Here is a 14,266-nt window from a genome sequence, read left to right as displayed (position 1 = left end):
CCTTACTTACAATGGATAGCTATGTTTCATTGGATTTCCTGGTTCATATAACCTGAGTGGCACGGCGACTTGTATTGAAGACTTGACTTAATCCAAGGACCCACTCAAAACAGATACTCTCTGAGTCACCTTAAAATTAGGTCAAAGTAGTATCCACAAGACAGATTTATACAGCTTCCAAAATTCGATGAGGCTATAAGCACTGTGCCTCTTTCTTGGTGTAAGGGATACAGGGTAAAATAACTTGTATTTTAGTTATAGGGGATAACCTACTATGTCTCAGAGTATTCAGCCCCTTAAACCTGGATGATTTGGCAGATCCCTGAAAAGCTCTATAGATTATCATGATAATGAAACTCTATTGTGACAGAGACCAGAAGAATAAACATGAAAGTTGACAAAATTGTGAATTATATTATTGTTCATCCCCCAGTTCCTGACAAGGCATTTAAGTTAGTTTTGTAACTCTTTCAGTGAGTAAAATAGAGTAGAGATGTTATTCTGCAGCCTGGGCAACACAGAGTTCTCAATCTAGCTATTAGTCAAAGGCAATGAGGGGAGGAGGAGGAGCAGAAGGGAGGAGTACAGCATCATTTTGTGAGGCATATGCCTCGGGGAAGGTCTTTAAGATCTTCAAGCAAGAAGAGGCTGATGTCTTCTAGCAAGAAGGAAAAGCAATTTCTGCCCAATTGGAAACTTCAGGGGAGTCTTTGGTATATGGGTTTCTAGATGCATTCACCAAACGTCTCTGTCTTAAATCTCAAGATTCCACTCTTCTCTGTTATGTCCCTGACTTTAGCAAAGGACAACTGCCAGGTTGGAGAATTTTTTTCCCTGTTGCCTCTTGGCCACACTTACTAATAAAGTGTAGGCCTGCTTGCCTTCATATTCTCAGCCATCCAGCTACAGAAGACAAGAATCTCTTTAAAAGCACTATAGAGGTCTTCTGGTTTTCACACCAGATGCTGAGTTGAGAATTGGTTACTCTGAGCTTGTCCTTGTCTTTTTCTAGGCCTTTAGTGCAGTTAGCAAAAGCCATTCAACTCCGTAATTCATAAACCACCGTTGGCTCCATACATTTCAAAAAAGTAGAACAATCCGATGAGTTATCGGACCTTGACTTTACTGTCAATTTTTTTTTTTTCCTTTCTGACTCCAAAGAGCATCCTGAAGTACCTTTGTAATCACCTAGCTCATTTCTCTGGAGGACTCTGTTACTGGGCATTCTGGGAAATTATACCCCTGATACTTCCTTCTTTGTCCTCTGTCTAACTTGAATCATGTTATTGCCAGATGTTTAGATTTATTCAGTAGAACTGAAGCTTCTTCATCTTACATCCTAATCTAGCATCTTGAGGTACAGTCTTCACTGGCCATATCACTGTCTCTCAATTCTGACACATCACATCAACTTCTTTAAATAGCCCCTGAGGTATGCATTAAGTTTCTATTCCTTGTCCGAAGTGCTGCTTTTTCACTTAGCTCATAAACATGGCCGAGGTAACTAGGAGCCTGAGAGCTGAAAAACGAGTTGGTCCTGGCTTTTGGTAGCATCTCTTTTTAAAATATTCAGGTTATCAAAAGCACTTTAGGAATATGCTCACCTTCCATAGACAAAGTCCCTGTTCTAGTGGAATTTACAGTTTAGTCAGGTAGAAATATATGGGATTAGGGTGGATATATAAGTAGGTGGTCTTGTCATGCAGAGTGATAATTAGATTAAAAAGGTTTTCTCCTTTTTCCTAAGAGTAATGGAGAGAAACTGAGACTTTAAAGAGACGGATGGTCTGCAAAGAGATACAAACTGAACAGGAAAAAATTCTTGACATTGCTTTATTACTTTGAACTGTGTGTATAAATATGTTTATTACCGAATTAAAAATAGTTTTTTTAAATAAACATACAAAATCGGACCGTAGTGTATTTAATGTCTCAAATCAAATTAAAATTACAATGCTATTTACCTTGAGTGGTTTTCCTTAGCTAGACATTAAATTAAAAACACATTAAATTAAAAATACAATATCATTATGAAAATATCCCTTTGTTTTTACTGGAACTAAAGTAAGATGAAATATTTCAAGGAAAAAACATTAAAGTCTATTTACTGAGCCCTCATGGCACAGTGGTCCAGCCATCCACAGAAAGTCCATCTCCACATGTGACAAAAATATTTCATCTGATTCATCTCTTAGTAATACAAGCTCATGCATGAATCATTAAAAAGAGTGCAAATTAATCAAACCTGCAAATTCAAAGGGAATAAAATAATCCTTTTAGATTGAAACATAGAGAAAAGTTCTTTTTTTTTCTGACATATTTTGGTTACCAAGTTTTTAAAAAGTGATAAAACTGTGAATGCAATATTTAAAGAACAAGAAATTTGCACTCTACTTTTATATGGTTAAATTCTTTCGGATCCATTTTGAAGTGCAGAGTTAGGCAATAAATCATCAGTCCGAAGACACTGCAACACAAATAATTTTGAGATGATAGGTAAGAGTTTCCTAATGGATTTTACTAAGCAGAGTTTGTCATAATCTCAAGAATACTTCAAATTCTTACATAATTTCTCACCAGTTCTATCAACCATACTAAGACATATGGAAACCTTCTCTTGACTTCCTTTCTTTTACTTCCCATTGATTTTTTTTTCTCCCATTTGTGGACCTTCTCTAAAGCACAATGCAATAATTGAATAGAATAAGTAACTATACACAGTCAATTTTTTAAGATATATCTCAGCCAGGTATATCCTACCTGATATGATGTATACCAGAGAAGGAAACTGAATTCTTCTCTTTACCTATTGTAGGATTAGTCTCTTCAGAGTCATGATATGTATAGGTGCCTTCTTCTGTAGCCAAACTGGAAGAGTACCATGGTTTTATCTAACTAACCCCTTGAAGCTCTTGAGGTTTAGCAATAGATAGCAAAGGTTCATCTTCCAATGGGGATTATTAATACCTTTCCCTAGGTATTCCCATTGGAACAAAGCAAGTAACATATCACATTGTTGATGATTACAGTGAGGACTGCAAGACTATAGGGAGAAAAAAAAAAATGGAGGGTCATTTAGCCTCATAGACAGTATGTGGAGTTACATATCTTCTGTGAATTCTATACAATTAAACCTGCTACTCCAGGGAAAATGTGTGGAAAAGTACATTCTATTGCCCAAATGAGAAATCCTTTCATTTGGGAGTGGCAGTGGATGTGGTATCCTTGCCACATGAACATGTGTTGATATGGGGGAAAGGTAATTTCTTAGAACTTAGAGAACATAAATTCTTATTTCAGAGTCTATCAGTAACTAAGAATAGATTATTGGGGAGACCATTTTAACTTTTCTGAGCCTCAGTTTATTCTTGTGTAAAATGACTTTTAATATGTAAAAAGAACTATGAAATGAATATCCTTGTAGTCAAGGTTTTACTTTGACAAATCTTAGTATTTCACCATGTTTTCCTCTATTTGCATCTTATGTACCACCATAAATCATTTTTCCAGAATTAACCCATAATCTGAATTTGGTATTTAACATTCCTATGATTTTTATAGTCTTACAGAATAAAGATATATCTACAAAAATATGTAGTCTTGAGTTGCATGTTTGTGTACTTTCAAAGAAGTGGTATCATTCTCTATGTATTCTTTTACAACTTTCTATTTCCACACAATAATTTGTTTTGGATAGTTTTCTATAATGATACACAGAATATTAGTTCATTCATTTTATTACCGTGCATTTGTCTCAAATACTTTGTTCATTTGTCCATTTTTGGATGAATGGTCATTTAGGTGGTTTTTGAACCTTGCTATTAGGAACCACAGTATAATGACCACGTGTGTGAATGTGTCCTAATAATTGTGTGCTACAGGCTTTCCAGAGCGTATTCTTAGGAGAGGAATTCTTAGGTCATAAAGTATATTAACCTTCAACATTACTAAATTTTTTTCTGGAATTACTCTGCAAAATGGTTTTACAAGTTTTCACTTTGTTTCAATTATCAATTTATTGCCTCTCAGGTCCAAATATACCCTTCAACATACACTCTATTACGAATAATGGGATTCCTTAAAGTATTTCTCCTTTAAAATGAGCACAATCTTAAGCTTTTTCAGAAAAGGGCATTAGAGGCACATGGCATGAGGGAGAATGTTCTGAAGTCACCAGTGTGTGTTTGAAGACGTCTAATGGAGTCTGCTCTAGCCATGAGTCCAAAATGGGGTCTCTGGAAATTACAGCCAACACCTGGTGATAACCTTTCTGCAGTCCTCTGGACACAGAAATCAAAGTTCCTGTTCTGAAGAGTTCCTGATCATGCCACACCGAGACTCCTTCTGCTCTCCCACATCACTGGTTGTTGATCACCTCCCTGATCCCCAACTCTTACCCCACCTGTACTTCAGGTGGTGGCTTATTTCCTGCCCAGCAGCTCTAGACCAGCTCCAGCCTAGCCAAATCAGTGAATTTCTTACACCTCCAACAAAGCTTGAGGCTCTCCACCTTTGTGTTTCCTTAGGTAGTCTCCCTCCACACTAGGATAATATTAACCCATTGCCATCAAGTCAATTCCAACTTATACAACTCTACAGGAGAAATGCCCCAGGTTTCCAAGGCTATAATCTTTAAGGGTGCAGGCAGCCATATCCTTGTGCAGAGCAGCTGGTGGGTTTGAACTACTAGCCAAGCACTTAACAAGTGAACCACCACTAGGTCTCCTTCAGGGTAACATTAGAGTTTCCTTATAGTTTATAATTACTCTATCATAGTTAATAATTATATATATTAAACTTTCTCTTTTTATTTTTTTATTTATTGTGCTTTAAATTTTGGGGTGGGTAAGTGAAAATTTACGAATCAAGTCAGTCTCTGATACAAAAACTTATACACACCTTGCTAGTACTCCTAGCTCTTCTCCCCCTAATGTGACAGCACACTCCTCCTCTCCACCCTGTACTCCCGGTGCCCATTCAACCAGTTCCTGTCCCCCTTGCCTTCCCATGTTGCTTCTAGACAGGAGCTGCCCACATAGTACCATGTGTCTATCTGAACCAAGAAGCTCTCTCCTCACCATTTTCTGTCTTATAGTCAAGTCCAATCCCTGTTTGAAGAGTTGGCTTTGGAAATGGTTCCAGTCCTGGTCTAACAGAGGGTGTGGGGACCATGATCTCCAGGGTCTCTCTAGTCTCAGTCAGACCATTAAGTCTGGTCTTTTTAAGAGAATTTGAGGTCTGCATCCCATTGTTCTCCTGCTCCTAGGGATTCTTTGTTGTGTTCCCTGTCAGGGCAGTCATTGGTGGTAGCCAGGCACCACCTAGTTCTTCTAGTCTCAGGCTGATGGAGTCTCTGATTCATGTGGCCCCTTCTGTCTCTTGGGCTCACATGTGTCTTTGGTGTTCCTCATTTTCCTTTGCTCCAGGTAGGTTGAGACCAGTTGATACATCTTAGATGACTGCTTGCTAGAGTTTAAGGCCCCAGACGCCACTCTCCAAAGTGGGATGCAGAACATTTTCTTAATACGTTTTGTTATGCCAGTTGACCTAGTTGTCGCCTGAAACCATTGTCACTCAGCATAGTGTCTTCCAGATTCCTCCATTTTATGAGATGTTTCATGGATTAATTGTTGTTCTTAATCGTTGCATAGTATTTCATTATCTGAATATACCATAATTTATTTATCCATTCACTGGTTGATGGGCACCTTGATTGCTTCCATCTTTTTGCTACTGTAAACAGTGCTGCAATGAACATGGATGTCCATATGTCTGTTCCTGTGAGGACTTTTATTTCTCCAGGATATATTCCAATGAGTAGGATTGCTGGATTGTATGGTACTTCTATTTCTAGCTTTTTAAGGAAGCACCAAATCGATTTCCAAAGTGGTTGTACCATTTTACATTCCCACTAGCAGTGTATAAGTGCTCCGGTCTCTCCACAACCTCTCCAACATTTATGATTTTGTGTTTTTGGATTATGCCAGCCTTGTTGGGGTGAGATGGTATGTCATTATTAAATTTTCTCATTGTAATCAGTGTGGTATCTAGCTCCTTATTAGAACCAGAGTGCTACATGCTTTTACCAACTGTGTGTGGAAGCTCCTGTTATTATGCATACTCACCAAAAAAAAGAACCATTTGCATTCAAGTAGACTCTGGCTCATTGTGATTCCATGAGTGTCAGGGTAGAACTGTTGCCAATAAGATTTTCAATATCTGATTTTTCAGAAGGCCAGGACTTTCTTTTGAGGCATCATTGGTTGAACTGGAAAGTACAACTTTTCAGTTAGAAGCCTTTTGTGCATTGAATCTTTTCCTACCGTATAATTTCCCTCCCTGCCTCTGGTAATTTTTCTTTCTTTCTTTCTTTTTTTATTCTGATGTCTACTTTATGTGTTATCTGAAAGCCACTTTTGCTTTCTTTCAATTGATGTTTGTGTGATATATCTTTTTCCATCCTTTTTCTTTCAAGCTTTCTATACTTTTGTGTGCTCTTATATTCGAAATGTGTTTTTTTTTTTTTTTTTGTCAGTATATAGTGGGCTCATTTTTTTTTTTTATCTACTCTGCCAATTTCTGTATTTTACATGGTCAATGTTTATTTTGACCATTTATACTAAATGAAGTTGTTGATATGTTGGGGCTTACTTCTGCCATTTTATTTTTTGTTCTTTCTGACGTTTATATTTCCTTTTTCTTGCCTTTCTATAGGTTACTTGCGTATTTATTAAAATGTCCTTTTGATTTAACTATAGGGTTTTGAATGTATTTCTTTGAATAGCACTTGTAGGGGTTACTCTAGCTATTATATTATATCTGCATAATTTATTCCAGTCAACTTGTGCTGGCATTTTTTCCAGTTCAACTGAACCATACACACCTTACCTCCCTTTATGTCCCTTTACGCTTCACCATCAATAATATAATTAACTTAAATACTTCCTCTACATACATTTCACTCACATTAGACAGTGTTATAATTTTTCTTCAACCATTAAATATGCTCTGGACAACTCAAGACATAAAAGAATGTGTATTGTATTGTGACTATATTTTTGCTTTCCATGTTCTTCCTTCCAGATGTTCCAAGATCCCTTCTTTTATTCATTCCTTTCTGTTTATTCCTTTATCCATTCTTTTAGAATCAGTCTGCTGGTGACAGATTATTTTTAGTTTTCTTCATCCGATAATGTCATTATTTATTCTTCATTCATGAAGTATATTTTAGCTGGGTGTAGAATTCTGAGTTGACAGTCCTTTTCTTTCATCACTTGAAATATGCCATGGCTCTTCTTTCTGGCCATCATGGCCTCTGATGATAAAGCCACTGTCATTTGAATTGTTTTTTCCCTGTAGGTAACGTGCTGTTTCTCTTTTAGTATTTTCAATGTTTTTTCTTTGTTTTTAGTTACCAGAAGATTGGACTTCATGTGTCTTAGAATGAATTTCATCGGGTTTATCCTGTTTGGGATTTGCTTGGCTTCTTGAATCTGTAGATATATGGCTTGTGCTAAATTTAGGAACTTTTCAGCCATTATTTTAAGTGGTTTCAACTCCACCTTCATTCCTTTCCCCTTCTGGGATTCTGATGACACAAATGGTAGATCTTTTGTTATAGTCCCACAGTTCTCTGAAGTCTGGTCATTTTTTGAAATTTATATATTTTTAATTTTACAATAGTTTTAGATTTACAGAAAAATAAATTTGAATATAGTAAGGAGTTCCCAGATATCCACTCACCTCTCTATCATTAAAATTTTACATTAGTACGGTAGACTTGTGACAACTAACATTGATGCATTATTTTTTACTAAAATCTATACTTGATTCAAATCTCCTGTTTAGGTAATATACTTTTTCTATTGCAGGATTCCATCCAGGGTATCATATTGCATTTAGCAAGCATCTTTCCTTGGGCTTTTCTTTGTTTTTAAAGATTTTAACAGTTTTGAGTTGTGCTGGTTAGGGATTTTGTAAAATTTCTCTCAGTTGTGATTTGTGTTTTCTCAGTTGTGATTTGTGTTTTCTCATGATTAGACCCAGGTTATGGATTTTTGGAGGAAGATCACCAGAAAAAGATGTCATTCTCATCACATCATATGAAGGGTACGTATTATCGACATAATTTATCAGTGCTGATATTGACCTTGATTATCTGCCTGAGATAGTGTTTGTCAATTCTCTCCATTCAAGGTTAGTCTTTTTTCCTCCTTTCCACACTTTACTCTTTGGAAGAAAGTCACAATGGGAGGCTTACACTTAAGGAGTGAGGAGTTATGCTCCACCTCCTTAAGAGTGGAGTGTTCTGTTCATTTATTTTTAGTCTATTTTCTCTCAGGTTATATAATTTCTATTGATCTAAGTTCAGTTCTGGTGTAGTGGTTAAGAGCTACAGTTGTTAACCAAAAGATCGGCAGTTTGAATCAACCAGGCACTTCGTGGAAACTGTATGGGGCAGTTCTATGCTGTCCTATAGCATTGTTATGAGTTGGAATCAACTCTACAGCAATGGGTGTATTTTGGAAACCCTGGTGGTGCAGCGGTTAAGTGCTATGGCTGCTAACCAAAGGGTCGGCAGTTCAAATCTGTCAGGCGCTCTTTGGAAACTCTATGGGACAGTTCTACTCTGTCCTGTAGGGTCGCTATGAGTCGGAATCAACTCCATGGTACTGGGTTTTTCTTTTTTTATATATATCCTCAGTTCACTGTTCTTCTTTACTCCAATTTCTTCAGTCTGCTTTTAAACCCATCCATTGATTTTTTTTTGTTATTGCCAAAATTTCTATTTTGTTTTTCTTTATGTCTCCTATTTCTTTGCTGACGTTTTCTATTCTTTGTTGAGGATTTTTATTTGTTTTCATCTATTTTAAGTGTGTTCATAGTTGCATATTGAAGCATTGCTATGATGGCTGTTTTAAAATATTTGCCAGATAATTCTAACATCTCTGTCACCTTGGAGTTGTCATCTATTGTCCTTTTGCATTTGCGGTGAGATTTCCTGGTTCTTTGTACTACTAGTGATTAGTTTTTTTTTCCTTGAAATCTAATTTTTGATTATTATAAGACTGGGCTTTATTTAAACCTTCTGTTTTAGCTGTTTTTTTTTTTTTTTTTAAACACTGTCCTGTAAGGGGAGTGGGAAGATGCTGCCTTGTTACTGCAAGGTGGAATTACAAGCCAGGTTTCCCATTCTGCCTCCACTGATACCCAAGAGGGGTGTCTTCTTGCTACTTCTGGATAGTAGTGAGGGTTCTGATACTCCACTTGACCTCCACTGATACCTCTTAGACTGGGAGTAGTAGGAGTGCCTTATTACTGTGATACAGCCTCCACTGACCCCATGGGAGTGAAATCCTGTCTTCCTGCTTTACTTTCTTTGACTCCCACCACACGGGATGGGGGAATTGGGGCTGGCATGAAGGAAGAGTGGAAACGCTGGTGGCGTAGTGGTTAAGTGCTACAGCTGCTAACCAAAGGGTTGGCAGTTCGAAACCACCAGGCGCTCCTTGGAAACTCTATGGGGCAGTTCTAGTCTGTTCTCTAGGGTCTCTATGAGTTTTTTGGGTATGAAGGAAGAGTAGAATTCTAGGGTCTCTACTTGCCTTTGATGGCATGAGTGGGGTTAGAGCCGAAGTTTTTTTTTTTTTCCTGTGGTGTTTGGCTGGAATAGAGTGGTTGCTATCTAAAAGTTTTCTGTATTGCTAGAGTGCCTCTTTCCTGGTTCTGTGGATAGAGAGAGTATGTCTCCCTCCTTCTTTCCTTCTTTTTTTTCTTCCTTCCTTCTTCCCTTCTCTTTTTTTCCCTTTCCTTTCTTCCATTCCTTTTCCTTCCCTTCACCTTTTCCCTTTTTTTTCTTCCTTTTGCTCCCACTGATATTTCTGAATTTCTGGCTTCTTTATCTCCAAGACTTGTATATTCAAGCAAAACTAAAACCCAAGGAACTTACCACCAGGTCATTCCTTGAGTTCCTAGCCAGTCTGTATTCTTTTCTCCAATTCTTAAGAGTATTATTGTTTGTTTTATAGAAAATGCTCATGTTTTCAGGCGTACTTAGCAGATGGAATACAGGAGAAGCAAAAATCATCTTCCCAAGAGCATAATATCACCTGTTTTTTAATAGTAATATTTTCTCTTTTTTATTCAGTTTGAATATTTAACCATTTTAAGTGTATTCAGTTCATATCCTTTTCCAATAGATTTATTACTTACTTAAGTGGAGAGGGGTAGATTAGTCTACTGTTTATTCTGTCTTCTAACTCTTGTGCTTTGTAGACATGCTACCCATGTGTTTTGTGAGTTTGATTGTGAACTCAAGTTTAGCAAGTCTTCATGTGTCAAAATTCTGTGTGGCCAGTGTTAAGGGCCCAACAGAATGGTTTTTGTCTTTATTTTTCCAAATGTGCCAGGAATTTCATTTACCCTTGGAGTGAACTATATTTCATGTTGATTTTTTCAGATTAAAGCTCTTCTAACTATGCACAAAATATAAATTCAAACTCTGTATTCGTATAGGGACAACCCCACGATTATAATTTCCAAGAGAAAACATTTTTTTTCTATCCATAAACCAGGCCACTTAGAATACATTTTTGATCTTTTTCTTGTGCTGCTCAGAGCACTCTTCTAAACCACACCTCCCCTAAAGGAATAGGCTCTGAGAGTCTCAAGTCCAAGGGATCTAATCCTACTTCACACTCTTGCAGGAACAAAATTTCTGCCTAATGGACTTGGATCATTTTGATTACCTGAAATCACTTCCTATCACCCTTCTTCTCCCAAAACTTCTGCTTATTCAGATGCCATGACATCATACGTTTGTTTTAAGGAATGCTTCCAGAATTCATAGGTATTTTTACTTAAAGTACCCCCAATGCCTAAATTTCAACACTGTCAGTAATAGAAGTATAATCTTCTTCTAACCCTGAAATGTTTTGTGAATATCAATTGAGATAATAAATAAAGATACAACTTGTAAACTATATAAAAAAAATTATATAAAAAAAATTATAGTGACCATTAAATATAAATTTCACTTTATTATCATCATCATAGCCATCATATGATACAGTCTTATATTCATATGATACAGTCTTATATTAGTTTTTTGCTTTTTTTAATTCTATTTTTTCAGAAAAGAATCAACAGAGCCTTGCAGAATGGTGAAGTTATAAAGGAGCAAAGTGAGTTAAACATTGTTTAAAGCCTACTTGATATTAAATCCTATTCCAATCTACCATTTATCACATACCATTTCAAAAGAATAACTTCACTTTGGGGTAATGCCTTTTTCTTTCAAACACTAGACATCAGAAGGTCAATGTGATTACCTCAAATTAAAATGTGTTATCAGTTAAAATCATTACTGGTAAAAAAAAAATGTACATTAAATGCTATTCTGAAACTTTAAAAATATTGTTTAAATATGTTATAAAAAATTACCTTAATATTTTATACATTTTCATATTTACCATGTTGAGTGGAAGAAGCATGAATTTGATAGAGGTATAGGAAAAGAAAGATATTTTATTATTAGGAATAATTTTAGTCCAAATCAAATAATAATTATTTTATAAGCAAAAGAGGGAGAGTCCCGTTTTCCTATTTTCTAAGGTGGTCTGTTTTCAGCTATAAAACAAATGCTATAAAAATGTGTCCTGTAATATTTCAGACATAACAGTAATTCACAAAGGATGGTAAAAATTATAGACTTCTCCTTATAAAAAGTCAAAATATTGATCTTATACTTATTGATAGCTTTGAAAAATGTGTATTCTCACTTATGTTTTAATGGGTGGTGTTATGATTTGAATTGTGTTCCCCAAAAATATCTGTCATCTTGGCTAGGCCATGATTCCCAGTATCGTGTGGTCACCCTCCATTTTGTGATTCAATGTAAGTTTCCTATGTGTTATAAATCCTAAGCTCTATGAGGTTGATGACGCAGGATTAGAAGCAGTTATGTTAATATAGCAGGACACATCTACAGAATTGTTTACCTTGACTCAATCTCTTCTGTGATATAAAAGAGAGAAGCTAGCAGAAAGGAGGGGGAATCCATGCTGCCAAGAAAGAAGAGGCAGGAACCGAGCATATCCTTTGAACCTAGGTTCCCTGCACTGAGAAGCTCCTAGACCAGAAGACTGCTGATGACGACATTTCCCCAGTGCCGACAGAGAGAGAGCCTTCCCCTAAAGTAGGCACTCTGAATTTGGACTTTTAGCCTCCCAGACTATAAGCTATTAAATTTATGTTTGTTAAAACCATCCACTTTTGGAATTTCTGTTATAGCAACACCAGGTAACTAAAACAGGTGGTACAGATCTGATGGCAGAACTTTGAGATTGGTAAACGAATATACAGAGCAAAGGCATCTATATAGCAGTGTTGTCAGAAAAAAAAAAAAAAACTCTCGATGGCAACGGGTATATAGAGAGATGTCCATTTTAGGCTGTAGTCATTGAACCACTAAAACTGAGTGGCAATTCTATATGCTAAGACAAAGAAACATTAATTGGGGGCCCAGATTTTGATGTTTGTGACATGGTGAAATATGCTGCATTTACATGGTTACCTAAATGAATCTGTTTGTTTTCTGAATTTTGTTAATGAGTTCACCAAAGCTATTCACTATTTAGTCCTTATGTTTGGATAGTTTGCAGTGAGAGTTCACATTGCAACAAATACCATTCCTAGATACAAGAAATATCTCCATCTATTTAATTTCATAATTCAAATATAGTATTAATAGCAAAGGATATGAGTAGGTACCTTTATTATGGTAGTCATTATCACAAGGGAAAGCCAAGAAACTGTTAGGAACTTACTTGTCACCTCCTCAGTTTCTGCATTGCTAATATTACCTCCTTATTTCTTAATGTGTAGATCAAGGGGTTTAAGAGAGGGGTGAAAACAGTATAGAATATTGACAGAAACTTATCAATTGGGAAGTTGCTGAAAGGCCAGGCATAGATGAAGATGCAAGGTCCAAAGAAGAGGGTCACCACAGTGACATGGGCAGTAAGGGTGGCCTGAGCTTTGGCCATACCCACTGAGGATCGACGTCTCACAGTGACCAGGATAAGCGTGTAGGAGATGAGCAAGAGCACAAAAGAGCTCATAGCTATTAGATCACTGTCTAAAAGTGTAAGTATCTGAATAATATAAGTATCAGTGCAGGCAAGTTGGATAACTAAGGGAAGGTCACAGAAAAAGCTGTCCACTTGATTTGGACCACAGAATGGAAGGTTTACTGTGAAGACCAACTGGCTTACCGAGTGCAGGACCCCAGTGAGCCAGGAGCCCACGACAAGGCCTGTACACTTTCGTACACTCATGATGGCTGCATAGTGCAGGGGTTGACATATGGCTACATACCTGTCATATGCCATGGCCACAAGGAGCGTCATTTCACCATCAGCAAAGACATGATGAAAGAATATCTGGGCCATGCAGCCCTCAAAGGAGACGGTCTTGTGGTCCATAAGGAAGTCAACAATCATCTTGGGAGTGGCAAAGGTGGACAGACACACATCGATGAAGGAGAGGTTGATGAGCAGGAAGTACATGGGTGTGTGTAGCGTAGGTTCAGAGAGGACCGTGAGCACAATGAGGAGGTTTCCCAGCATAATAAATGAATAGAAAAGTGTGAAAAATGCAAAATAGAAAAGTTGTATCTCTCGAGGACCTGAAAGACTGTGCAACACAAATTGAGTCACTCTTGAGTTATTTCCTTGGTCCATGATTTCAAGTTTCTGAGATCAGATCAGAAAATTTCCTGTAAAGTGACATGGAAATGGAAATAGTATCATTGGATTGTGGAAGTAAGCTAGCAAAGCCAAGCCTGGCATCAAATTTAACTCTATATACTTATGTACTTTAGATCCTCATGTTGTTGCTGTGTGCCATTGAGTCATTCAGACTCAGTGGACCTTGTAGGATAAAGTAGAACTGCCTGACAGAGTTTCTTGGATCATCAGTTCTTTTCTCTCATGAAGCAGCTGGTAGGTCAAAATCACCAACCTTTCAGTTAGCAGCTGAGTGCTTAGTCATTGTGCCACCAGGGCTCCTTCAGACACACACATTGTTTGCAATCATTTCTTTTGTAGTGACTGTGTATGCTGACCTTCAACTCTGCATCCCAGCATGACATCTATATCGTAAAAATATAATTTTTACTCCTCACCTCCACCACTTTAAAATTCCTTGTAAATAGGACCCCCCAAATTTCTGTCAGTTTGTTGTACTGTGGGGGCTTGTGTGTTGC

At 37.1% G+C, this 14,266-nt stretch overlaps 1 protein-coding gene across 1 annotated transcript; it reads right to left on the bottom strand.

Annotated features, from left to right (window-relative positions):
* Positions 1 to 12,452: 12,452 nt before the first annotated feature.
* Positions 12,453 to 13,742, bottom strand: LOC135227189 (olfactory receptor 4K15-like). The gene has a single exon (XM_003421634.3). It carries the CDS (start codon positions 13,740 to 13,742, stop codon positions 12,831 to 12,833), a length of 912 nt encoding a protein of 303 aa, XP_003421682.2. The 3' UTR covers positions 12,453 to 12,830.
* Between the last annotated feature and the right edge of the window lie 524 nt (positions 13,743 to 14,266).

Source organism: Loxodonta africana, chromosome 10, assembly GCF_030014295.1.
Source record: "Loxodonta africana isolate mLoxAfr1 chromosome 10, mLoxAfr1.hap2, whole genome shotgun sequence".
Lineage (NCBI taxonomy): Eukaryota > Metazoa > Chordata > Mammalia > Proboscidea > Elephantidae > Loxodonta > Loxodonta africana.
This window is presented reverse-complemented; position numbering and strand designations above follow the sequence as displayed.